At 36.7% G+C, this 25,223-nt stretch overlaps 1 protein-coding gene across 1 annotated transcript in view; it reads right to left on the reverse strand.

Annotated features, from left to right (window-relative positions):
• Positions 1-25,223, reverse strand: part of Stk4 (serine/threonine kinase 4) — a 90,728-nt gene extending 65,505 nt beyond the window's left edge. Inside the window, exons 1-8 of the mRNA XM_005392454.2 lie at positions 25,102-25,223; positions 20,145-20,225; positions 13,525-13,653; positions 11,745-11,859; positions 6,242-6,406; positions 3,518-3,685; positions 1,768-1,905; positions 300-428 (exon numbers count right to left, since the gene is read on the reverse strand). Coding sequence (XP_005392511.1) covers positions 300-428; positions 1,768-1,905; positions 3,518-3,685; positions 6,242-6,406; positions 11,745-11,859; positions 13,525-13,653; positions 20,145-20,225; positions 25,102-25,136 — 960 coding nt within the window. The 5' untranslated portion in view covers positions 25,137-25,223. The remainder of the gene's footprint in view (positions 1-299; positions 429-1,767; positions 1,906-3,517; positions 3,686-6,241; positions 6,407-11,744; positions 11,860-13,524; positions 13,654-20,144; positions 20,226-25,101) is intronic.

Here is a 25,223-nt window from a genome sequence, read left to right on the forward strand (position 1 = left end):
TTTCCCAAAAGGACTTGGAAAAACCAAGTCTCAGATCTGAGCATTCTTTCTCTCTCAAATAAAAAGTAAAATTGATGTGAAGATATGGAAGGAAAAGAGTAAAATTTAAACGTGTTTTAGGAAGCACCAGGGGAAAACCAAGCAGATTCGGATATTCTCTGGCAAGCCTGGGTCCAGGTCACACAGGAAGAATTTCCCGCTCCAAGCTGATCCAATATCACCTACTCATCTTACCTATCTTAGCAATCATGAAATAACAAGCACTGATGCTGAAGATCACGGCAAAGCCTGCCACTCACTGAGTTTTCTTCATCATCCTGGTCCACTTCCCGCTGCTGGGCTTCCTGTCGCTTCAGTTTCACATCCATGGCTTCATTAATTAAGTCCCGCAGTATTGACACTCCTTTGGCACTCTTGACGAATGGGTGCTTAAATGAGAAAGTGGAAACACTGGAGACGGCTTACATGGAGCCAATATAGTTCCTGGCACACAGTGAGTAGGTAATATTTGCTTAACCAATGAACACCTTTCTGTTTATGCTTTGCACAACAGCTAAATCGCAGTCATTTTATAATGCTGAGCAGAGATACGCACATTCAGATTTTCCCCACTTTTTTCAGCCTGGCTGGGCATGCCTATGCCGTTTCTTCTGTCAAATCTACAGATACTCAACAAAGTGCTACCTCACGTATTAGACAAAGCTTTGTAAACGTGTTGAAAGACTGTTGCTACAGTATTTGGAGAGTACACAAAGCATGGGATAGGAGGCAGGGATGCTAGCAACCCTGTGAAGTATGAAATGGTCCTGAACAACAATGAACTGTGGTGTATTCCATACACTTTTCAAATGTCTTAGAGTACATTTTACACTTTAACGATACTGAACATTTTTTTCAAGAGATATGCAAAATGTCTAGGGATTTGGGGAGGTAATTCTGGAAAGGGGAGCTTAAATAGAATAAAGACATTATTCAGACATCACTGCATAATTTATTCATCCCCCTTACTCTTTCTGTTCTATGTACTATAGCATTTCCAATTACATATTTAGGCAAAAGGGATTTTAGTATGAAAACACAGTTACTAAAACTGATCATAAATACCTAACAGATGTAAACTCAAGTATTATTCAATCAGCAAAGACACCTGAAACACAGGAACACTGATGAATTTCATTAATAAAAATTATTTCAAAGTTTTTTTTTAGACGGGCATGGTGGCGCACACCTGTAATCCCAGCACTCGGGAGGCTGAGCCAGGAGGATCGTTGCGAGTTCGAGACGATCCTCGAAGTTTGTAGCCAGCCTGGGCTACAAAGTGAGCTCAAGGCCAGCCTGAACTGCACTGAGAAACCCTGTCTCAAAAAGAAAAAAAAAAAAAAAAAAGTTTTTTTTTTATATTAATACCATCTTATGTTTGTGTTTATAGCACAAATCTCGCTGTAAAAACTGTGCATGGAAATTCTTCTAGGGGGTTGCCTGTTGTTTTTCAAAAACACTCTGATGCGGTCCTATTTTTCTTTGCAAGCTACTTCTATTTCTTATCACGTGTCAGAGAGCAAGGCCTCCAAGGCTTTCTAAGTACTGCAGAAATTAAAAAGATGCCCCAACATGTGCTGGGATACAGGAGATATTTTTCCATGAACTCTTATTATTATCCCATCTAGGCAGGAAAAGAATTTAGTAATACCATCTGCATGCCAGTAGCTGAAAGCATCCTCTAGTCAGCAGGTGAGCAAAACGGAGGGGTAACAGGGCGATGCATACCTGCAGGAGCTGAGTGGCTGTGGCTCTCTGCTCAGGGCTCTTTACGAGACACTGCTTCACAAAATCCATGAACTGATCTGACCACAGCTCTGGCTTTCGGAATGTGGGAGGAGGGTTTGTCGGAATCATGAAGATTGCCTAGTTAAAAAAATTTTTGGTAAAATAAAGAAAGTGATGCACCAATGAAAATATAACCAAAAATATAATTTCCGTTTGAAGCTTGGTAAAATGAATTCTTTTGTAGCCACTGATAAGCCCATCCAAATTCCACCCAAAGTCTAAACATCTTAATGTATGAATTATGACAGTTAGAGAACTTGATGTATTTCCCTCCTCTTTCCCTCTCTTATGCATAGTATTTTCCCGTAAACCTTGCAATATCAGTGAAGTTTTTTATTTGTATTTTTAATGCTAACTACATTACATGGCCTTTACACCTACAAGCATTACACCTACAAGCACCCATATACTGAAGATAACCTCACTACGGTCTAATTTCCTGCCTCCTTCAAAGTCACCACAACTTGAGATGTCAAAATCACGAGGTAAAATCCAAGCCAAGACATATCAAAATTCTTGGGGAAAAGACTATTAAAAATCACACCACTATATCAGCCAAATTCTACTTCAAAGCCAGCCGTGGTGGCACATGCCTGTAATCCCAGTGCTCAGGAGGCTGAGGCAGGAGAATTGCCCTGAGTTTTAGGCCAACCTAGACTACACAGTGACTCCAGGCCAGCCTGAACTGCATAGCGAGACCCTGTCTCAAAAAAAAAAAAAAAAAAAAACCTACTTCAAAGAGACTTTGAATTCCAAAAGAAGTCAGTTTTTGAAAGATAAAACCCTTTGCAATAAGCACCTTAAATATATCCTTTAAATCTAAAAATATAACCAGTAAACCCTCCATTCTTCCCAACTTTTGTCCCTCACTAAAGAAGGAAGTTTATCTTTGGGCACATGAATACTTTAAAAAACTGTTCAAGTCTTGTAATGGAGGAATGAATTGATTGCAGAGGAGTGGAAATGCTGGTTTGGGGAGGCATGGAGAGGACTGTGGGGCTCCTAAGCCAGGCAAGATTGGGGTCTTGTAACAGTGCTGTTACAGGAGTTCTGGAGGTGGGAAAGGCCTGAGAACAAGGGTATCAACACTGCAGGAGTTTCAGAGGTGATAAAGCCTATGTGACCTTAACAATGAAAAGTAGATGGAGTTTAGAAAGAACAGAGCCTCCAGAATGCACAAATTCTAGTATCCTTAGAGGCCAGATGAGAGAAAAATAACAAATGAATCAGCCTAGGTGTTACTGACATGAGTTCACTTAAAGTATAAGAGAAAACACAAATACAAAACACTATCGTATTACCAAGTATCCGATAATAGGTAATACAATAAGGAAGCATGGGAACTAGGTGGAAATCGCACAAAGGAGACAACCCTACTCCACTCTAGTTAATGCTATCATGTTAGAATGTGAGTGCCTAAAAACTATACATAATTATTTAAGTCAAACAAGAGTTCTGTACCCTATGCCTGCTGGGAGGCTATTAAAATACAACTTCTTGGAATGGAGACAGGTGGGTTGCACTTTCATTAGTAACTATAAGCAGTCAGTGGAACTGTATCATCTACAATGACACTTAACAATTATATACAATTAATTTATTGTTTGGAACTTTACCAAGTATACCACTGAACTAACTTTCTAATGATGATCCATAATTAAGCCCACTGGTTCTCCATCCATTTCCTTACCCTCATTGGATGGATATCAGCATATGGGGGCTTTCCTTCAGCCATTTCTATGGCAGTTATTCCCAGAGACCAGATGTCTGCCACACAGTTGTACCCAATTTCCTGAATCACTTCTGGAGCCATCCAAAACGGTGTTCCTATCACTGTATTCCTCTTGGCCATGGTATCCTAAAATAGAAAGAGGACAGGCTAATACTAAGCATTATAACTACTCACAAAAAGAGATTTTTCCAACAATAAAAAGGCCTGGTACTTAAAATCTGTATAAAAACCATGACTATGAATTCACACGAGAAATTCAAACGACCATGAAACAAATAGATTCTTAATTGTTAAATATAAAATAAGATAAAATTTTAAATTAATAACTAGCACTAATAACAGCATACAAGTTGGGTGTGGTGATGCACATATTGTAATCCTAGCACTCAGGAGGCTGAGGCAAGAAGATTACTGCAAGTTTGAGGTCAGACTGAGCTACATAATGAGTTCAAGGCCAACCTGAACTACATAGCAAGACTCTTCCTCTAAATAAACAAGTAAATAAATAAATAAATAAATAAAAGCATATAAAACTAGAAAGTGAAATATAATGTCAATGGCATATAAATTTTGGTATTCTAGTTTGGTACGCACATTGCCAATATTCATTAAACCTTTAAATAACCATATCCTATGGACTTTTACTTTCCGTCCTATATATGTACTTCTATAACATTCTGGTGACATGTATTACATGTGCAGTCAGGAAACATTTCAAGTTTATATATATATAGACAGGTATGGTGGGGTACAGGTCTGTAATGCAAGCACTCAGAAGACTGAGGCAGGAGAATTGCAAGTTCAAAGCCAGCTTGGGCTACACAGGAAATGCAAAGCAAGCCTGGACTATAGTGAGAGCCTGTCTCAAAAAAATTACATATAAAAAATGATATATAAAAAAGTTTTAGTGTGTGGCGGAAAAACATATGGACATAGTACACATCACAGCAAATAACCACTTGCACATTTTTCGAGAATGGCACAGCCCTACTGAAAGAGAACCTTCTTACAGTCCCTGTACTTTAAAAGGAGAAGGATGTTTAAACAGAACTAAAATGAAAAAGCACTTTCCATCATCATCACCCATGTCTGTTCCTTCTGAAATGCCGTGGTTTAATTAGTTTATGCTAGTCAGAAGTAAATGACATGTAACATTTCTGAACTGACCTCTTCATCACTCCTACATGAAAAACTAACATAGGAAATAACTTATTGCTTAGTCATTTCCTCAGTTTTGAAACTTCAAATTTGCCAGGGTGTTTCCATATGATGGCAGTCAATGTAGTTTTCACTAGATTATTTCAATTAGAAATAGATACATACTTGGATAGCTACACATTTTCTGAGACTTAAATGAACGGATGCTAATCTCACCTAGATTTGTATGTATTAGAGTAATAGCAGAGCTACAGAAAAATAGCCCAGAACAGACTGTGGCACATGTACAAACACACATAATGTAATGGACATTCTTGATTTTAGTATTATGCTTTTATATAGCATCACAAGGCTACATGTTTAAATTTTATATCCTTAAGACTATAGTTTATGTAATACTGTCTGATATGGTTTACTTATTAACAATATGTGAAGAGTGCACAAATCATAAAACTGAGTAAGCTTCTACTTTTTTAAAGGATATTAAAGCAATTCTTGAGCTGTTGTAGTATCTATAAGACTCCCTAACATATCCTAGACAGATTTTAAATTAAAAATTAAAAAACTGAGCCAGGCATGGTGGTGCAGACCTATAATCCCAGCACTTGGGAGACTGAGGCAGGAGAATCGCCATGAGTTCAAGGATAGCCTAGGCTACATAAGTGAGTTCAAGGCCAGCCTAAATGACATAGTTGAGATCCTGTCTCAAACAAAAAAAAATTAATTTTAAAAAATAAAAACTGTACATAATACCAATCACTTGATATATAATATGGTTGTAAATTTTAGTGTATACCTGTCCACAACTATTTCTATTTTTTGATATATACTTTCACTCATTCTTGGGTATTTTACAAAATCAAATAAATTCTAGACTTCCCTCAGTGGCACAGCACCTGCCTGGCACAAGGTCCTGAGTTCAATTCCCAGTGCCAAAAAAATTAAAAATAATTCTAGACTTCCTGTTTTGAAATTTTGTTTTTCTTTTTTCTCTGCCATGCACTAGTTAGGAGGAGAATCAAAAGATGATGCTAAAATCAAGTGAGTGTCTTCAGTACAGTAATTATTTGATACGACTCGGAAGCTGAATGAGATGTTACTATGCCTTATTTAAGGAAAGCAGCACAGGGGGCTGGGGGATGTAGCTCAGTGGCATAAGCGCTTGTCTGGCAAACCTGAGGTCATGAGTTCGATTCCGGTACCAAAAAAAAAAAAAAGAAAAGCATGGATTTAAGTTTTCTTCCATTTACAAATATGCTTATGTAGTTCAATAGAATTTAAACTAATATTCAATCATTTCTTTTTTTAGTTTTCATTTTTACAAAAATTTAAAACAAAGTTAAAGAATGTGATCTGAACCATAAAAAGGATGTGAAATAACCTATTAGCTTTCTTGTAACCTATTGGTAGATTCTACAATTTTTTACTAACACAAGTCAGTTATTATATTTTAAAGATAAGTAGAAGGAATTGATCCCTCAGGACAAAGCTGAAAGTATCAATACAAATTCCATATTTACTTACTGTAAGTTGACCTGCTACTCCAAAATCTGCAAGTTTTGCATGTCCTTCTGTATTTAGCAAAATGTTTCCTGCCTTGATATCTCGGTGTATTTTTCTCATAAAATGAAGATATTCCAGTCCTTTGAGAGTTGACTGTAATATTGTAGCTATCTCATCTTCTGTTAACTGAAAACAGAATGAGAAGCTCACATCCTATGTTTACATCACATATTTGAAAAAGAAAAGTTAGATTCAAATTATAAACATAGATCTTATTCAACATGTGGGCAGCATTTGACTGCTTATAATACCATTTATATGCTAACCACTCCCCAAGTGATATTTCCAGACCAGATATCTCCCCATGCATCAGATCTGCCTACATCATCTCTGAGCATCCTGGCAAGCATCCTAAGCAGAACATGTCAAACCCAACTCATTCTATCCCTTCTGTCACCCTCCTACTCACCCAACTCACCCTGTTCCCTTATCTCACTTTGTCAGTGCAGTACAACATTGTCTGACATACACTATTTACATACTTATTAGTATGATGTCTTCCCTATTAGAAACATAAGCTCAGTACTACTCAGTCATAAAGGGTAAACTAGAGACTTTTATAGAAAAATGAATGCAGCTTGAGATCATACTCGTAAGTGAAATAAACCACACATACACATAATACCAATCACTTGATATATTATTATATACACCAGTACATGTATTATTTTATTTATTATTATTTTATTATTAACAACACCAGTACATGTGTAAACACTGTATTATCTCCCTAGTGTGAGAAGCTGAAAACATAAGTAAGATCCAAACTGTACAACAGATATTGTGAAATGGGAAGAAACTTCAAAAGGAAAGAGAGGGCCAGGTATATAGCTTAGTGGCACAAGCACGTGCCTGGCAAGTGCAAGGTCCTGAGTTGAATTCCTGGCACCAAAAAAAAAGCAACCTAAAAGGAAAGAGAAACTGGGATAGGGGAATGGAGAAAAGAAGGAAGGAAAAAGAAAAAGAAAAAGATATATATACATTATAAATATTTATATATATGATAGTTACACTATTAATTTCTCTTAGTTAATTGAAAATAAAGGTTTGTGCTAATATTATTTGGACAATTAAATGCTAATATCTTATAGTCTGAGTAACTAATTTAAAGATAACAATACACAATGTATTAACCATTGTTATCCTATTATCTTGTTTTGAAATTTTACTTTTTTCTCTTTAAAATAAAAAAGAAACAAGCTTCATTTAAAACGTTTTTGATTTGTTTACTTTGGTACTCCCTTTTTTTCAAATCATTTTCTCTATTAGTACATATTTGTAGTACATAATGATTACATTCCTTGTGAGGGGCTGGGATATGCACATGATACATCTCAATTCCTTTTTTTTATCCTCTTTCCCTCACCTATTTTTATATTCCTAATACCAAGAAAGAGATCCTCCCAGTAATGGGCAGTGAAAAGAATAAATGTTGAATGAACATTAGCTAACATAGCTAAACGTAACTGAAAATACCAGAGAATAGTATAGATTATCTGATCAGACCAATGTTAATTTTGTGGAGTTTTAATCCAAGTCCTAAATAAACTCAGTCTATTAACAAGCTCTTACATGGTTCCCCATGTGAGACAAACAACTCACATTTTTTTCACATTTCTCTCCTCTTTTAAAATCAGATTTTATTGGTACATTTTGGATATACATAGTGATACAACTCACATTTAGAAGAAAGTGTACATGGCAGAAAAAGTATAGGATTTCGGATTTGAAATTCTACCCTTTACTCCTGACTCTACTTTGTAGCTGTCTCAAGCAGGTTACTGAACTTCTCTTAACTTTAATTTCTCAATATACAAAATAGGAATATCATCTTTAAGATTACACAAAAAACCATGCAATATGCTTGCCTAGCACACCCAGGTCCTGGGCTTAATCCTCAGCAACAGCAGCAACAAGAGATCAAGTTACAGAAGGCTTGCCTGGGGTGGTAGTCCACATTTGTAATCTCAGTACTTCAGAGGCTGAGGCAGGAGGATCACTGGGAGTTTGAGGACAGCCTGGGCTACAAAGTGAGTTCAAGGCCACCCTGAACTACATAGTGAGACCTTGTCTCAAAAAGACAATAAAAACCGTCAAAATACAAAAAAAAGTTACAAAAGGTTTAATGGTTTAATACACGCTTTAGTTAACAATGGTTTAATATCTACCACATAATCAACAAAAATTTAATGAGTACCTATTATATGCCAGGAACTATGCTAATAATGTTAAAATAAGTAATCATTTCTAAATGTTTATTATTTTTGTAATCTTATATAATCCTTATAAGACTACTAACTGAGGTATAAGTACTATTATTATCATCACCATTTTATAAATTATGAAGCTGAGGAGCTGGGCACAATGGCACACACCTGTAATCCCAGCATTTAGGAAAACTAAGGCAGGAAGATTGCTGTGAGTCTGAGGCCAGCCTGGACTACATAATGAATTCAAGACCAGTCTGGGCTATCTAGTGAAACCCTATCTCAAAAAACTAAAATAATAATAATAATGAAGCTGAAGCACAGAAAGTTAGTTTGTGACAAAGGTCATAGAGATTATAAATGGTAAGTTTTTAAAAACACAAACGAACACTATTGGCAAAGTAACAGGCTAGAGTTTAGATAACTTCTGTGGTCAAAAGAAACAAAGCTCATACTTTGTCTGACTGTTTTAGTCAGCAGAGCTATTCAGTTACCAAAGTGCTGCCCTACAGAAATACAACAGAGGCAACAAATATAATTAAGTTCCCAGTAGCCACTTTTTTCAAAAGAAATATTAATTTTCATACTATTTTACTTAATTATATTTATCCAAAATATTAGTCTACCATGCGATCAATATAAAAAAATATTTTTTTACTTTTTATTAGTAATAATTTTTCATCTCTAGTGCATGTTTCATACTTACAGCACATTTCAATTAAGACCAGTCATTTTTCAGGTCCTCAATAACCACACGTGGCTAATGGATGAAAGTGTAGAACTATAACATTTGGCAAAAGAATGGATAATAATTAAAAATCCTCACTTAGTAGTTAAAATTACATAAAAACAATAAACTAATACTGTTATCAATAAATACCAAAATCACCATCAAAATTAATTTCAGATTGTTTTAAAATACCTGAAACAAAACAACTCAATGCTTCATTTAAGAAGCCCTGGAATCCAAATTTCAAATTAATAGATTATTAATTCTTTAAATATATCTTAGGTTAGGATGTTATTCCTGGCTCAAGAACTTGCTATTTGATTAAGAAAACACACTAACTCTGAATTATATAAATTAAGAAAATAATGGTATGGGTAAGCCAAAATGTATGACTGAATTTCAAAGCAGCCCTGTTATGGCTTATGGCTAGATATCTCCCCAAAGCCTCAGGCAGTCATAGGTAGAAGTTTTTCAGAGGTGGCTAGATTTAGAGTATGTGACCCTGGGATTGATTCATGGTGCAATGCTAGGGTCAAGGGCACTAGGGTTAAGGGTGTGAGTACTACCTGCCCTAAGTAGCCTGAATAAGATATAAGGGATTGAAAGAGCTGGGGTCCTCCCTTGCTTGTTTTGCTACCTTCTGCCCACCATAAACTGTTTCTCCTCGGCAATCCCTGTCTGCCATAGCACCCTGCCTTGGAACAGGTGGTTATGGACTGAAATCTCTACATACTGTGAGCTAAATAAACCTTTCCTCCTTTAACTTGTGGGTGTTGGGTAAAAAAATGAGAAAAATGTAATTAACACAAGCCCTCACTTTATAATGTATATAGTACCTTGTAATTTATAACATATACTTAAAATTTTACAACTTTGTAAATACTTAATATGGGTGGCTGTTATTACTTTTTTTTCTTTTTTATTCTTATTTTTCTTAAAAACAAGAAAAACCCCCAAAGGCTAAAACTTCTCCTTTTACTCACTCAAAACCTATACAGTTACATAGCTTTTTAAAAAACATAAACCAGATGGATGGCTCACTCACTTGCTTACACCCCAGCAACAGTTTCCAATTGTACTCCAAATAAAATCCAAATTCATTATCATGACCTTTAGTATCCAATACAATCAAGCCGTACTGACCTATCTAGCCTCACCTCCTCCAGTTCCCCTTCACTCCTTCTCCTCTAGTCTCAGTGACCTTTGTTCAAATGCAAATTATTTCTAGCCGTAGGGTCTTTGTATTGGTTATTCCTACCTAGAATGTTTCCTCAAGACTTAGCTCCTTCTTGTCATTCAAGTCTTACTTTAAAAGTAACTCTTTGGGGGCTGAGGATTTAGCTCAGTGGCACAGCACCTGCCTGGCAAGCGCGAGGTCGTGAGTTTGGTTCCCAGTAACGGAAAACAAACAAAAAAAAGTACCAACTACCCACTGCTCTACTGCAGGCCACCAAGCACTCTCTATCACTTTACCATCACTTCATTCTCATTCATTTTCTTCATAGTGCTTATCACTATCTGGTATTTCTTTTCTATTTACCATTTTCTTTTTGTTGTCCAGAAAGTGTTTGCCAGAAAGTGTGCTACTGCTTGAGACATTTACACCCTGAGACCATATATACTCAAGTGAAATAAATCAGACACACACGTTTAAATACAGCATTGTTTCTCTGGTGTGAGAAACCAAAAGTGTAAATAAGGACCAAAATGTGTAATAGACATTGGGAAATGGGAAGAAAATGTCCAAATGGGAAGGGGAACAAGGGAGGATGAGGGGAAAGGAAGGAAGGGACAAGAAAAAAAGAGAATAGAAGGAAGAAATGGAAATAAAACTTTTGTGAATAAAGAGGGGAAGAGGGGTTGATGGAGGAGAGGGGAATGGGAAAAAAAGAAGCAAGATATATCACGTACAGTTACAAATCCCCTATGATAAATGCGATCGTTATACATATCTAAAATGTATGAATAATTTTTTTAAAAAAACTGTGCTACTATGAGAGCAGGGTTGTTGTCTTATCTTATTTGCTATGGGGCCCCTAAGGCCTAAAGCAGTGTTCCACAAATATTTACAGAATGAACAAACAGGTTAAGCAGTTGAAACGGAACCAGAATCCATGACTCTTAGTTCTTATTCCAGCAATCACAGTTATAGCAAATAATCTTTCACAATGGGGTTAACAGGAAGTAGAGGTAGAGAAAATTAATCTGTAAACATGCTAGGTGAGAGGAGAAATTCAAATCTAAAATTAAACATTTAAAATTCATTCCATAATCAAGATTTGACAGCCATTTTCCCCCACCAAGAAATAGACAAAGCATGATAAAAATCACCAGATTGAGTTACTGTCAGAACTATCACATTTAGGAGATAAAAGAGTAAAGTGGGAGAAAGAACCATGAGAAAAAAAAAATTGACTATCATCTTTCTAGATATGATAGTAGAAGAAATACATGAATAAAAGGCCAGAGAAAAGAAAATAGCTTAAGACCAATGGCTCAGCAGCATTATTTTAGAAAGTAAACTTACCGTTTTATTTCGTAATCGAATGATATCAGACACAGAACCGGCCCCACAGTACTCCATCACAATCCACAAGTCTGTGTTCTTAAAGTAACTGCCATAGTACTTCACTACATGAGGGCTGGGGAGAGATGGAATACAAATAAACGCAACGGCCTTCACACATCTCTAATTCATTCTGTTCAATATTTGAAAAGCAATTTCTCATCTCAAAAGATCAACTATTCCTAGGTAAGGATTAAATGAGCAGTTTTCTAAGAATGTAAAATGGGATTGCTTTTCTAAAGATAAATAAATAATAGAAGTACAAAAAATGTGTGGGTACCTTAGCCAACATTTCTAAGTCTGCAATTAGAAAAGAATTACAAATATTCAAAAATAGCAACATAGACTGAACTGTTAATAAAAGTGAACATTTAAATCTCCACCCAACATTAGAGAATTTAAGAAATAATGATCATCATATATGAACATCATAAATACATGAAAAATGTTTATATGTTTATCTTCTCATGTTGCTAACATGAGAAGATAACCTGTTTACCAAAAAAAAAGAAAAAGAAAAAGAAAAAAAAGGACTGGCTACAAAATAGTAAGCATAGAAGTAAAACTCCAAAAAGAGACATGGAAGAATACGGACATCGAAGAGTATTTAATGATGATTTCTCAAAAGGGAAAAGTGATTTTATTTCCTTCTTTTCATTTGCATTTTTCTGACAAGTCATATGTACTTTATGATAACAAATCATATTATAAATCTAAAAAACATAAAGAAAAAATATGCAGGATCAAATCTGGAATTTTAGGTCTCAGGCTTGAAGATACAGAATCAGAAATTTCAGAGAGAATTAACTTAATCTGGTCAATCCAATCAAGAAAAATGGGGGCTTAATCTAGTAGACAATGAACACAAAAATAGAAAAAAAGAAAGAGGGAAAAGAGAAGAGAACTGGCTGTATTTCAAGTCTGTAAGACTTAAAAGTTCCTAGGCCAATGTCCTGGAAGGCAGCCCCACCTCTGCTCCTTGTTGAAGTTTTACAAAAGAAGCACTCAGCTGATCTGCCCCCAAAAATTTCACAAAATGAATGCAGCCTCAAGTGCAAAACATTTTCACCCCCTCTCCAACTTCTTAAAGTTGGCATCATCCTTCACTGTATGTTTCTTTCAAATCTAAATAGTGCTGAGGAAGTCTGCTCCATCACAATAACCAACGCATGTTGTCACAGAATGTGAGAGCAAACCACGTGCTTTTCTGTGGTTGCTTCTAACCCGACTTCCTGCTTACTACATTTGACAAATCTTAGTTCCTCAAAAATAAAATACTTCACTATTCTCAGCTCAAATAACTTTTTTAATATGAAGGAATAATAATATATAAGTTAAGTATTCTCTTTTTACAGACCAATCTAATATTCTAAACTTTCTAGAACTAAAAAGCATTTGAATTATCTTAGCTAAACTGTCTCTACGGAAATGTTCTCTCTTTAAGAAGAGAGATCATTATCAAAAAAGAAAAAAACTTAGCACCACCTTCTGCCTCTTCTTCCTACTTTCTAAAAGGACTTAGTGAAGAAGGAAAAAAAAATGCAAAAATAAAAACTAGCAAAGTTTAGCTACAAAAACATAAAACTTTTCATCATTTGTTTCTGAAAAGCACACATATTATAATTCCTATGACCTCTCCTTTCTGCAAAATAAGTGAATGAATCTCTAGGTGTCAAACTCTAAATAAGCACAGCAAATCCAAACCCATGGCCTCTCCAAAAGAACCCCATGTGCCTTTTACCTGTCACACTGCTGCATTATAGAAATTTCCTTGATTATTTCCTGCAGATCTGATTCCACGGGAACTTGCTTAATAGCAACAATCTGACCAGTCTCCTTATGAATAGCTTTGTACACACTGCCATAGGACCTACAATTGGGGGAAGGAGAGCGTTTAGAAAATCAAAGCAGGCCACCAGATAAGAAGTGGTACAATACAAAGAACTCACAGTTCCCATTTGTATTCCTAAATACTTTTATCCCTAAGTACTGTCCCTAAGTATGTATGTATGTACATACACTTAGCTACACTTGCAAAACAGAGATATATTTTGGGAGAAAAATGATACCTCAAAAACTTTGTACCTAAACTTATGAATGAATTACTGTGAACTAATAGTTATAACAACTTCTGTGTACTGTATGTCTGATGTCTGCTAGAAAGTATGCATTCCTCAGTTCAACCTTACAAAAATAAGAGATGATTACGCCTATTTTGTAAGTAAACGTACAAACGTTCAGAGGAGTTACACAATATTCTCAGTGTCACATAAATGATGAGTAGTGTTCAGTTCAGGAACTCAGGTTGTCTGAATACAAAAAATGCTTATTTTCACTCCACATCTACATTAAGGTACAATATAGAAATGCTTGTTTCCCACATTCATTTGATTGTCTTTGTTCCTCTTACTTGCAATAATGCTTAAATTATAGAAAGTAATTAAAATCTAAGCCTCTATAATGCTAGTATCAGATAAACTGTGCAAATATATATACTTTTGCTTTCTATTCCATTTTCCTTTAAGAATTTATTATTAAAATAAATTAAAAAGTGTATGAATTCAACTTGGGGGCTGTAAGAACATTAGATTTAGATTCTCAACACCTAAGATTACCTTCTTCAATCACTACATATTACTACTTACAAACACATTATTAGCTTTGTTATGCCTTCATTTCCTCAACTGTGAAGTAACAATACAAACTACTTTATGAGAGAGTTGTGTCATGAGATATATCATCCTACACAGATTTGTCATTAGAATCCTGAGAAGCTCTGCATAAAATAATGTGGAAACTGCCTTCTAGGCTTCCCTAACACACCTATATTTTATACTGCTTTGGTGAAAAAAATCAAAATAACAGTGCCACCTAGTACTTCAAACTAGCAAAACACACTAGCTTCCCCAAAGATGCTTGAGAATTATTTCAATGTGAGAATAACATCACATTTTTTTTTTGCCTTTTTAAGACAGGGTCTCGCTATACGGTTCAGGCTGGCCTTGAGCTCACTTTGCAGCCCAGGATGGCCTGGAACTCGCGATGATCCTCCTGCCTCAGCCTCCCGAGCGCTGGGATTACAGGCGTGCGCCACCACGCCCTGCTAACATCACATTTTTAAAAATCCATGCACAGCACTTAAAAAGAAAATCAGAATTCCTGTATTTGCAAAACTGGTATAATGATGCTTAAATACAACATCAAATGCTTTTTTGTCACAGGAAGACAACTATTGACCACATGTAGAAGATCCAACCTCTAACCATCTTCCTTGCTAATAATAACCCTGGTTTATTAGGACAGCAATGTGCTTGGTCCTAAGAGAGAAATCATAGCAGGCCAACACAGTCATTGTATTCCTTGTCCCTTTTGCCACTGACTGAACTAGTAGCAAGTATACGACCTACTTCTGGCCAATAATACTTGATGAGAATTCTGCTGAAGGATTTCTGGGAAAGATTTTTCTCTTCTGGCAACAGACAAGCATGTAAGACTCATTTCCACCTCCCTTCTTGTTTTGGTTGCTGTTGTGTGAGAAATGAACACTTAAAACTAATGCAACCATCTTGAGATTATAACAACTGCCAAAACATCAAACCACTATCCAGTCAATTATCCCCTTCTGGGATCTCCTACCCCAAAATTTATTATTTAGTTATTAAATGCCTTTATAGGTTAGCCACTATTAGTTAAATACCCTTACTTCTACCCAAAGGTGTTCTTGATACACCAGATCCTACATATCTGAAAATGTCTTTATTTCATCTTCACTCCAAAATGACAGTTTTGCTGGACATAGAATTCTCCTTTGACAGAAGGAGATATATCCTTCTATATATATCCTTTATATATATAAAATAATATAAAGGATATATATCCCTCAGCACTCTTACTGCAGTTATCCAGAATCTGTTGTTGCTGAGAAGCCTGCTTTCATCAGATTACCATTCTCCATTAGGAATCTTCCCACAGCTTTTATTTATTTATTTTTTTGTTTGTTTGTTTTGTTTTGTTTTTCTCCGGTACCGGGAACCGAACTCACGACCTTGCGCTTGCCAGGCAGGCGCTTTTGCCGCTGAGCTAAATCCCCAGCCCCTTCCCACAGCTTTTAAGACGCCTTCTTTCTCCTTAATTTTCACTCTAAATTCTGCTTTACCAATGAGCTGATGTATGTGGCACTGCATAAGCTTCTTCAATCAGGGAATTCATATCTTTCAAGTATGAAAATTTCTCAACATTTTCTCTTATTTCTTCTCTTTTAGAATTCCTATTGAAACTATACTGTACCTCTTTAATCTGTGTTGGTTTCCAACACTATTTCTGCTTCACATTTTGTGATCAGTGTCATTTGTAATTAATCTCATTTCTCTCAATTAACAAATTCTCTATGTCTTGTCTACTTTGTTATTTATTCCAGTCATTGGGTTTTTAAAACTTCAGTTATTATAGTCTGGTGTTCTTTTTTCAAGGATATTATTCCCTCCTTTTAGCTTTCTGAAAATTGCAAATGTATTTCTTTCCATGCAGACATGGTGGCATGTGCCTACAGTCCCAGATACTTGGCAGAATAAGACACTTCAGCCCAGAAGTTCCAGACCAGCCTGCACAACACAATGAGGCTCCATCTTAAAAAGGAAAGAAAAGAGAGGAAAGGGAGAAGGGATGGGGGAAGAGGGGCAGAGGAATGGAGAAAGAGAGATCTAGATCTCTTGTCAGATTGCTCCATTATTTCTGTATCCTTGAGTATGAATTCTCCAACTTGTTAGTAATGATTATCTCACAGTAGTGGATTTCTTTGAATGCATTTCCTTTTATTACAAATTATTTTCTACCACATAATGCTCAATGAGATGGTTTCATGGTTCTCTCAGTCCTCTCACCTGGAGTATAAAATTTAAAACAAGTCCTTGGGAGCCTTGCCATTCAAGATCTCGAACCTGAACGTAGTGCAGGCCCAGTTCCTATAGTTAGACCAGTACTGTATCTCTGCTTTTTCCCTAGGCTAAAAGCAAGTAAGGCAAGTTTATTTCACCTTTAGTTCACATATGGGGAACCTAGGCTCAGTGCAAGACTTCATGTAAGAAGCCCAACTACAATCTCCTGAGAAGGATAAGGCATCCTTTTGTCTATTCTTCTTATGATAGATCTTTTTTCTACCCCAGTGCTTAGCTGCCTATATATCCTTATTATAAAGGATATATTTATTCCAATATTCTTCATAATAAAAATGAAATATTTAAGAGAACTGATATTCACTAAGGCCAGGCCTCATTAAGAGGACTTATTTTCATTAACAGTGGACTTAACCTTGAGATATTTATGCCTCAGCCTCCACAGAAGTTGAGATTACAAGCTTGTTCCAATATCCCTGGCTTATTCATTATTCTTATGTGTAAGAAATTGAAACAAGCAAGCTCTGCATGTACTCACTCAGCAGTCATTACCACAGCAATCTCCAAACCTCCTTATGCTATATAAAATATATTTTAAAAAACTCCAACAGTTCATATGAACAACTGAGATTTAAGATTCCATATGCTGTATTTATAGCAATCTGATGAAGAGTTAGAAGACTTCAACAATCATCCTCACGTACAGGCAAGACCATAACACCTAATTTCCTACAACAACAAACCCTAAATGACTGAATGAATTTTAACTGCCAAAGAAAAAAGACGGTGAAGTAAGTATTTCACATAAGCAATACATGGCAAGGATCAATGTAGAAAAATGGAAATAACAGAATACCTGAGGCCATTGTAATCAAGTACAAGTCTTACTGCCAATATCACTCACTATCCAGATGCTTTTTTATTATCCTATAATAAAAATTCAAATAAGTCAATGTACAAAACTTTTAAGCATACGAGAAGGAAAAAGGTGGTAGGCTCCAATTTCAAACACTTTCTACTCATCTTGGTCTGGCACTCTGGCTGTTCTCTGCCACAGGGCCACACAATTTTCTCAAAATGCAGCATGGCTGCAGCTTCCAGAATCCAATACAGCTCTTTAGCAACAGCACACTTCACAAGACACAGGTCGGTAAAAGTTCACAATCCATTCACTCTCCAGAAAAATTTGAGGATGGCATGACATTATGTATGCAGAAAAGTAAACCACTTTTGCTTCAAGATCTTGCTAGTCCAGTGACATTTCCTCAGGTTTGTTAAGTCTGAGTGACAGAAATCCAAATATATTTATGGCATATTTTTAAAAACCTATAAGGTGATAGCATGGGGGAAAAGAAAGATCTGAAGCTTTACTCGTTTTCTCCTTGGTGACAACAAGTTCAAGGGAAATTCCCAAGTTCCTTGCCGAAGACATCCATAGATCGAAAACATGACTTTTAAAATCATAATTAGCTTAGTTTTTCCTTTCAGTATACTCCTGACATACTCTGTCTATAGAGTCCCCAAATCCAATTAATCTACAGTCAGCAGTAAGAATACCTAATACACTTTAAACACATAAGATTTAACTTTGATTTGGCATGAACTCTGAAAAATGACTTAGTTGATATTAAAAAGTAATTATGACTTATTGAGCACTTACTATGACAGGCACTATACTTAGTTCTTTACTCCTAATATTTCATGTAATACTTGCCATAATCCTATGAAGTAGATACTATTATTATTATACTATTATTGAATAAGATTGTGAAGTTCCACAATAATAAGCTCAAGCTCACTTGTTTATTATGACTAATAGTAGACCAAGGATTTAACCCAGATCTTTGTGACTTCACAGTATATACAGTGACTTCTACAACCTATCTTTATTAAAAAATTTTTAAGTTAGTTATATAAACAGTTATGCCCACCAGTCCTTATCTTATTCCAACTGTAACTTAAAAACACTGTTACATTAAGGACCATGGGCTCAATACCTTGAGGAAAATACCAAAGCTGACAAGCTAAAACTTAAAATGGCAAGCCAGATATGTAGAGGGACTGTCACTTCCCCATACCTTTAATACCAGTCAGCTGGCAATCTTTAGAGTCACTTTAGACTTGTCTTTTGGTAGCACAGCTGCTGTCATCTTTTATTTCTCTTCCCTGCTTGATTTCTTGCTGGATTTCAAAGAGTAGTTTTCCAACTTATAAAAAGTCAAAGCCTAATGTTTTTTAACAAGGAAGTAATCCATGAAAAACTATTCTATGTAATCCAGAATTGGATTTAACATTATAGATCTATGTTTGGCATAACACTAACCTCCAAAAAAATGTAACAAGAGCTGTTACTGTTACAGTTTGGATCTAGAATATTCCCCAAAGGCTCATGTTCTGAAGGTTTGGTCCCAGCTGGTAGTACTTATTAGGAGGCAGTGGAAACTTTTAGGACCTATTTGGAAGAGGTGGGTCACTGAAGGTTTACCTTTCAAGGGTATGTCTTTCCTCACTTTCTTTGCTTCTTGGCTAACATGAATGTCCTACGTGTTACCGCCACCATAATATCCTGCCTTATCTCAGGCCTACAGCAGTGGTGCCAGCCAACCATGGACAGAAACCTCTGAAACCATGAACCAAAATAAATCTTTCTTCCTTTAAATTGTTTTTCTCAGGTATTTTGTCACAGCAACAAAAAGCTTATTCATAAAATAGTTGATGATTTTAAAGAACACAGAGTCACTAGAACACATTTTTAAACATTAATATGTCAAGACATCTCTTTAGCAGTATTCCTAAGGGATTAAAAATTCATACATACGTATGCACTTGCATACGTACGCATGAATCATCTCTGAAAGATACATTAGAAACTGACACAGTAGTGATTCTGGATGGCTGAGAGATATAGGCAGAGGGTAGATATTTTTTACTATATATATACATTTTTACTTTTTTAATTGTGAATCATATAAATTATTACCTACTCGAAAGTTAACAAACTCTTAAGAAAAGGTGCTCCTAACATTTTAATGTCCTGGTCATTACAGAAAAAATAAATACAAAATTAAATTAATACTGAAGCCTGTTGTTTTTTACTGAAACAAGTTAATACACACTGATCAGAAACCATGAACAGCAAATAAAAGTACTTATGTCTGATCTAATTAGTGCTATTTGTTAGCCACGTAAAATCATAGAAACCACAGATTCTGCAAGAGGGAAAACAATAGATGTCCTTGATAAAAACTGAGAATCATTAAATCTCTCCAAAATACTGATGAGGGGGAAGTGAGGAACGACACCTCAGGCAGTAAATTGACCACCTATCCTCCCCTAGTACCGTGCTGATAGGCCACATTCTTTTTTCTTCTCCTCAGGTTTGTGAACTGTCATCACCACAAAAAGGTAAACATTCATCAGGTGACGAACAGGAAAAAAACTGGTCTGCATGCATGTTCTCTTCACTCACCCTTCTCCAAGTTTCTCTAAGACATCAAACACTTCTTCTGGTTGTTTGGTTAAACTATCTTCATCCAACTTTTTCAGTTGTCTGTGAGTAAAGAAATGACACAAAAAGCATTTTACACGCTAGTAACTAAAACATAAAACATATCATTTATTTTACAATTAGCTTCCTAGGAAATGCTCTATAAAGTTTTCACTAATAAACAACTACAAAGTCAAGCTAAGACACTTTTACGGGACACTGAGGACTTGGTTTGGAGTCAGTCACCTGATGAAGAAAATCAGGACCAAGAAGTAAGAGCTGCCATGAGTCAAATTTCAACTCAACACATCTAAGAATTTTCTAACAGTAGAAGTTGTTTTAGATAGTCATAAGAGGCCTCCGGGTCTCCGTTATTGGAAAATTTAAACAAAAAATGAATTATCATCTGGCTAAGTGATGTAGAGTAGACTTAAGCATTAGATAAATCCTTTAGAATCCATTTAAATCTTTAGAAAAAAAATACATCTTCAGATTATACAAATTAAAATGATATAACAATCTCTTTAGAAAAGATATTGTTTAATGTAAAATTGACTATATATTGAATCATGAATTAGACTAGTGGTCAGGGAAGACAAGGAGCTCTTTCCCCTCTATTTAGAAAGGTTTTGGTAATTTTGTCAAAACATGCATTCTATAGGTATTACAGAAACACAAAAAGTGGAAAGTATTCATTTAGATATGAGTAAAAGTGAAAATAATTTGGCAGTTGGGAGTTTCAGTCTCACAAAGACTTTGTCATGTACAGCTGTGTATCTTTAACTTGTCCCAAAAACCAAAGGTATATGACTGCTCACAACTTCCAGGCAGTTCAGATTTTACTGGCTATGCTAGATAATCATAACAAGCATGGGAGATTATAAATTAACAATTAAAAAAAAATTCTGAAACCTTTGAAAATTATTAACAGGCTTAAAAAGAGCTTGCTGAGAAATTTGTGAGTGTGTGTGTGTGTGTGTGTGTGTGTGTGTGCATCATCTACACAATGGCTTCCTGAAACTACAAAGGACAACAAAAAAAGAGAACTCAGGAAATGGTGATATATGGAAGTAGTCACCCTGGAGATTTGTAAAGAAAATGGCTTAAACTAACTAGACAGTATCAATTCTTCCAAGACCTGAATTTAAAAATATATACACACTTCCTAAAGAAAGTAGCAAAATCAGAAGACAAAAACAAAAACAAACAAAAAAGAGAGAGAGAGAAACCTGGCCACATCAAGCATATCTACCAATAAACACTGACCTCATAAAGAGTGGTATTATAAAATTTTACAAATATCAAGGGCTATGTCCTAGAGAAATGGAGAACTGCTAAAAGGCAATGTCTCAATATGCCCTAATTTGAAGATCAACGAAACACAGTAACCACACTGACCTTTGAAAAAATCAAAAGTGCCTAAAAATTAAATTCCAATGACATCATAAAAACTACCAGCTTAAAAGGTGCTGAAGTGAAACTCCTTAAACTTCAGAATTGAAATTTCTATGAACTCAGAGGTTAGAATGACCATCTCACACGCCAGGGCTTTTTGGTAAAGCCCTGAATTATAACTGTGTAAACAATGGACATTACCTCATTAAACAAGTGTAATTAAAGTTGTATAAACAGCTGATATAAAGGAAGATCAAATGGTTTTTTTTTTTGAAGTTTGACTCTTGTGGCTTACAAAAAGCAAAACTCACTATTTGAGCTATTACAGAGACCACAGAATAACAAAGGAAACTGCCACTGCCAAGAGAGAGACAGTTGCAAGACTCTGATAATACTTCAACAAACTATCTGACTGTTCAGATGCTTGTTTAAAACAATCTAAGTATTTTTTTGTTTTAGATCCTGGATTATTTACAAGGTTTATAACTCTGGTGCCTGATAACCAAGTGGTGCTCAAAAATATCTCCTAAATGGATCAACAAATCTAATGATGAAAATCATAACCTTCTTAGCAATCTTTGTGAGCTAGGAAAATAAAATAGAATAGTAAACAGAATAAAAAGTATTATTAGCTTATAAACAAAGATTTCTAAGGAAAATATCTTGATAAGTGACTCATACCAGTATTTTGTATTTCATGGAACAAGTACTATTACCAAAAACAGCCCAACACTGATGCAGTTCTCTCAGCTGGGGCTTCCCCACGTCATAGGCAGTTTGACCACTTGCTCGTAAGAAGCAGGTCTACCCAACACAAATTCCATGAAATACTCGTGGCTGTTCCTCTCCCAAGCCAGATGGCCACATGGATGGTTAGCATCCCAGGAATGTGATCTAAGCCTTCCACCCGCCATTATCTAACTCCCTTTTTACAATCACTAACTCCCACATAAGGCACCAATCTATCATCATTCACTTAGTCACACACAAATGTCAAACCTGCGAAGACAAGGAGTATTTACTGCATTGGGATTGTTGGAAATGCATGCCATCTGAGTTTCTGAAAAGTCTTTCTAAACACAAACCGTAGTGTTTATGAAGTGGTCAGTAAAAAGTCTAATTTTCAAACCTCTTTCTCCCACCTCTGAACTCCTCTGAGCCTCAAAAGGCTCATTTCCTTCCAAACAATTTTCACATAGCATAGAACAAATATGTAAGAGATATTTTAAATTTTTTAAATGATGATGAACTGTATCTCCTACCACAACCTTGCTCCAATTCTAATTCCCAGTACCTCAGAATAGGCCAATTTGGAGTGGGATTTTTAAAGAATTAAGGTAAACTAAGGTCAGAAAGATGGGCCCTAATCCAATATGACTGGTGTCCCTGCAAGTAGAGGAGATAAAAACACAGACAGGTAGAGAGGGAAGACCATGTGAAAACTTAGGGAGAAGACAGACACCTATGTTCCAAACAGGTCTCAAAAGAAACAATCCTGCCATCACACTTGATTTTGGCCTTCTGGTCTCCAGAAGTAAGAGAAAATAAATTTCTGTTGTTTAAACCACCGAAGTGTGATACTGTTAGGGCACTCCTAATAAACAAATACAAATTACAGTAACATTCATCTGAGGCAAATTAGACCGTCCACTAGTTATAATGAGAAGAACACTGGTTATTCAAGAATTCAGTCCTAAAAACAAACAAACAAACAACAAAAAAAGAAAAAACAAACCTCAGTCCTGCCATACCTTCTTTTACCATTATTACTTTTTTTAAAATTCAAAATGTACAGGAAGCTAGGTGCGGTGGCAGACACCTATAATTCCGTGCTACTCTGGAGCTGAGACAGAAGGATCACAAGTTCCAGCCCATCGTCTGTAGCTTATTGAGATCTGTCTTAAAATAAAAGGAGTTGGGATGGACTCCATTCAAAAAAGTATAGAAATGAACATGTCAAAAAAATGACCTGTAAAACAAGGGTGCTTCCATGGAGGCATCAGAGTGGAACAGTTAAAAGACTGGACTTTGATTCAAACCTCCTGGACATTAAAACCTTAACTCTGCCTATTACTAGCTATGGGACCTCCAACAAATCGCTAGCCTCTATGTGGCTCAGTTTTCTCTTCTGTAAAACAGGGACGCAGGGATATCTATTCTATACAATTGTAAGGATCCAAAGAGTCAATAAATTGAATCACAGAAAACTATCATTTTTACAGTTCAAAAGTGGCCAACTATCAGCAATTTCATATGGTTAATAGGTGACAAGGAAAGTACGTAGAACAGAGCCTGGCACCCTGTAAATGTACCAATGATCGTTGCTATTACCACTTCAGCTCACTACACTAAGTAAATCATGAGCCCATCCCAACAAGCTATTTGCCTTCTGCAATGTTTGTGCACTTCAATCAACCCCCAAGAGGGCTGTGCAGGCTGTCGATCCCTTCCTTATCTTTCAGCTCCCCGGCATTCTGACCCACTGAACACTTCCTACTTCAGTGCTCATTCTGCTGCAGGAAGTCAGAAGTCTTCTCTGTGAAACAGAAGTTAACTAAACTGCACCTCAGCGAAACATGACTCTCCTCAGTCTCTACTCCCATTTTTCCTCCAGATGTGGCAGAGTGGCCCAAGAGCCGTGTCCCAGGGGAAATCAATACTACAACTGCAACAAATCCAAGATCGCACATTTTGTAGGATCAGTCACCTCCCTGAGGTCTTTTTTTTTTTTTTTTTTTTTTTCCCTGAGGTCTTGACTAAAAGCAATCCCAGGTACCACCAGGAGCTGGAACTGACTGTCACAAAACAACAGAAGTCTGAGAAGGTCACAGCCTAGCCAGATTCATGTGTCTCGACCTTTCTGGAACTCAGCCTGCGCATCCTAAAAATATCTTATTTCCTTATCTAATTCCCAATGTTGGGTTGCGAAGAACTGAGAAGGATGTACAGAAAATTAGGAAAAGATGCTCTCATCTTTGAGTGGAGATAAGGACACCCTTCCAAACAATACCCTCCAAAACTTCTCCACTGCTCGATCCTCGATCTTTTTTCGCACTCCAGCCTCAGAGGCAAAGCTTTTTCGCGCAACCGATCTTTCCCGCTGCACCCCTCAATTGGGACTTGGGATCCCGACAAAGTCTACCTGCTTTTCCCTCTGCTAGTTCTCACTCCATTCCCCTAGAACCCTAGACTCCTCGCAGGTTCTTATCCTGCCTAAACATTCGCCTCTACCTCCCTGAGCTCCTTCTTGGAGCGCCTTCCTCTGAGCGGCCCCTGGCCTCAGCAGGTGCTCTCCCTAACTTGTCCCCGTGTTCGCCAGCCGAGTTCCCCACAGCGAATGTTCCCTATACAGCCGCAGGTTTATCCCTCTCCGCAGGTGCTGGGCTCAGCCGGACCTCGACCCGCCAGGCATGCCCCTCACTCAGCAGGTGCTCCATCAACCCTGACGCCTCGCCCCGCAGGTCCCGTTCCTTCGCTGGTTCCCACACAAGTGTTCCCTCAGCCAACTCCCGCCTTTCCCTCCTCTTTGCCAGGGGACCCTCACCGGCGCGGCGGGTTCCTCAGCTGCACCGTCTCCATAGCGCTGCCAGCAGTCACCCCAACCCGCTCACTGCTCCATCCTCTCCTAGACCTCCCCGAACCCGCCCCACAGACCCTCCCACACTT

This window comes from Chinchilla lanigera, unplaced genomic scaffold (genome assembly GCF_000276665.1).
Source record: "Chinchilla lanigera isolate Chin_1 unplaced genomic scaffold, ChiLan1.0 scaffold00044, whole genome shotgun sequence".
NCBI classification, from domain to species: domain Eukaryota; kingdom Metazoa; phylum Chordata; class Mammalia; order Rodentia; family Chinchillidae; genus Chinchilla; species Chinchilla lanigera.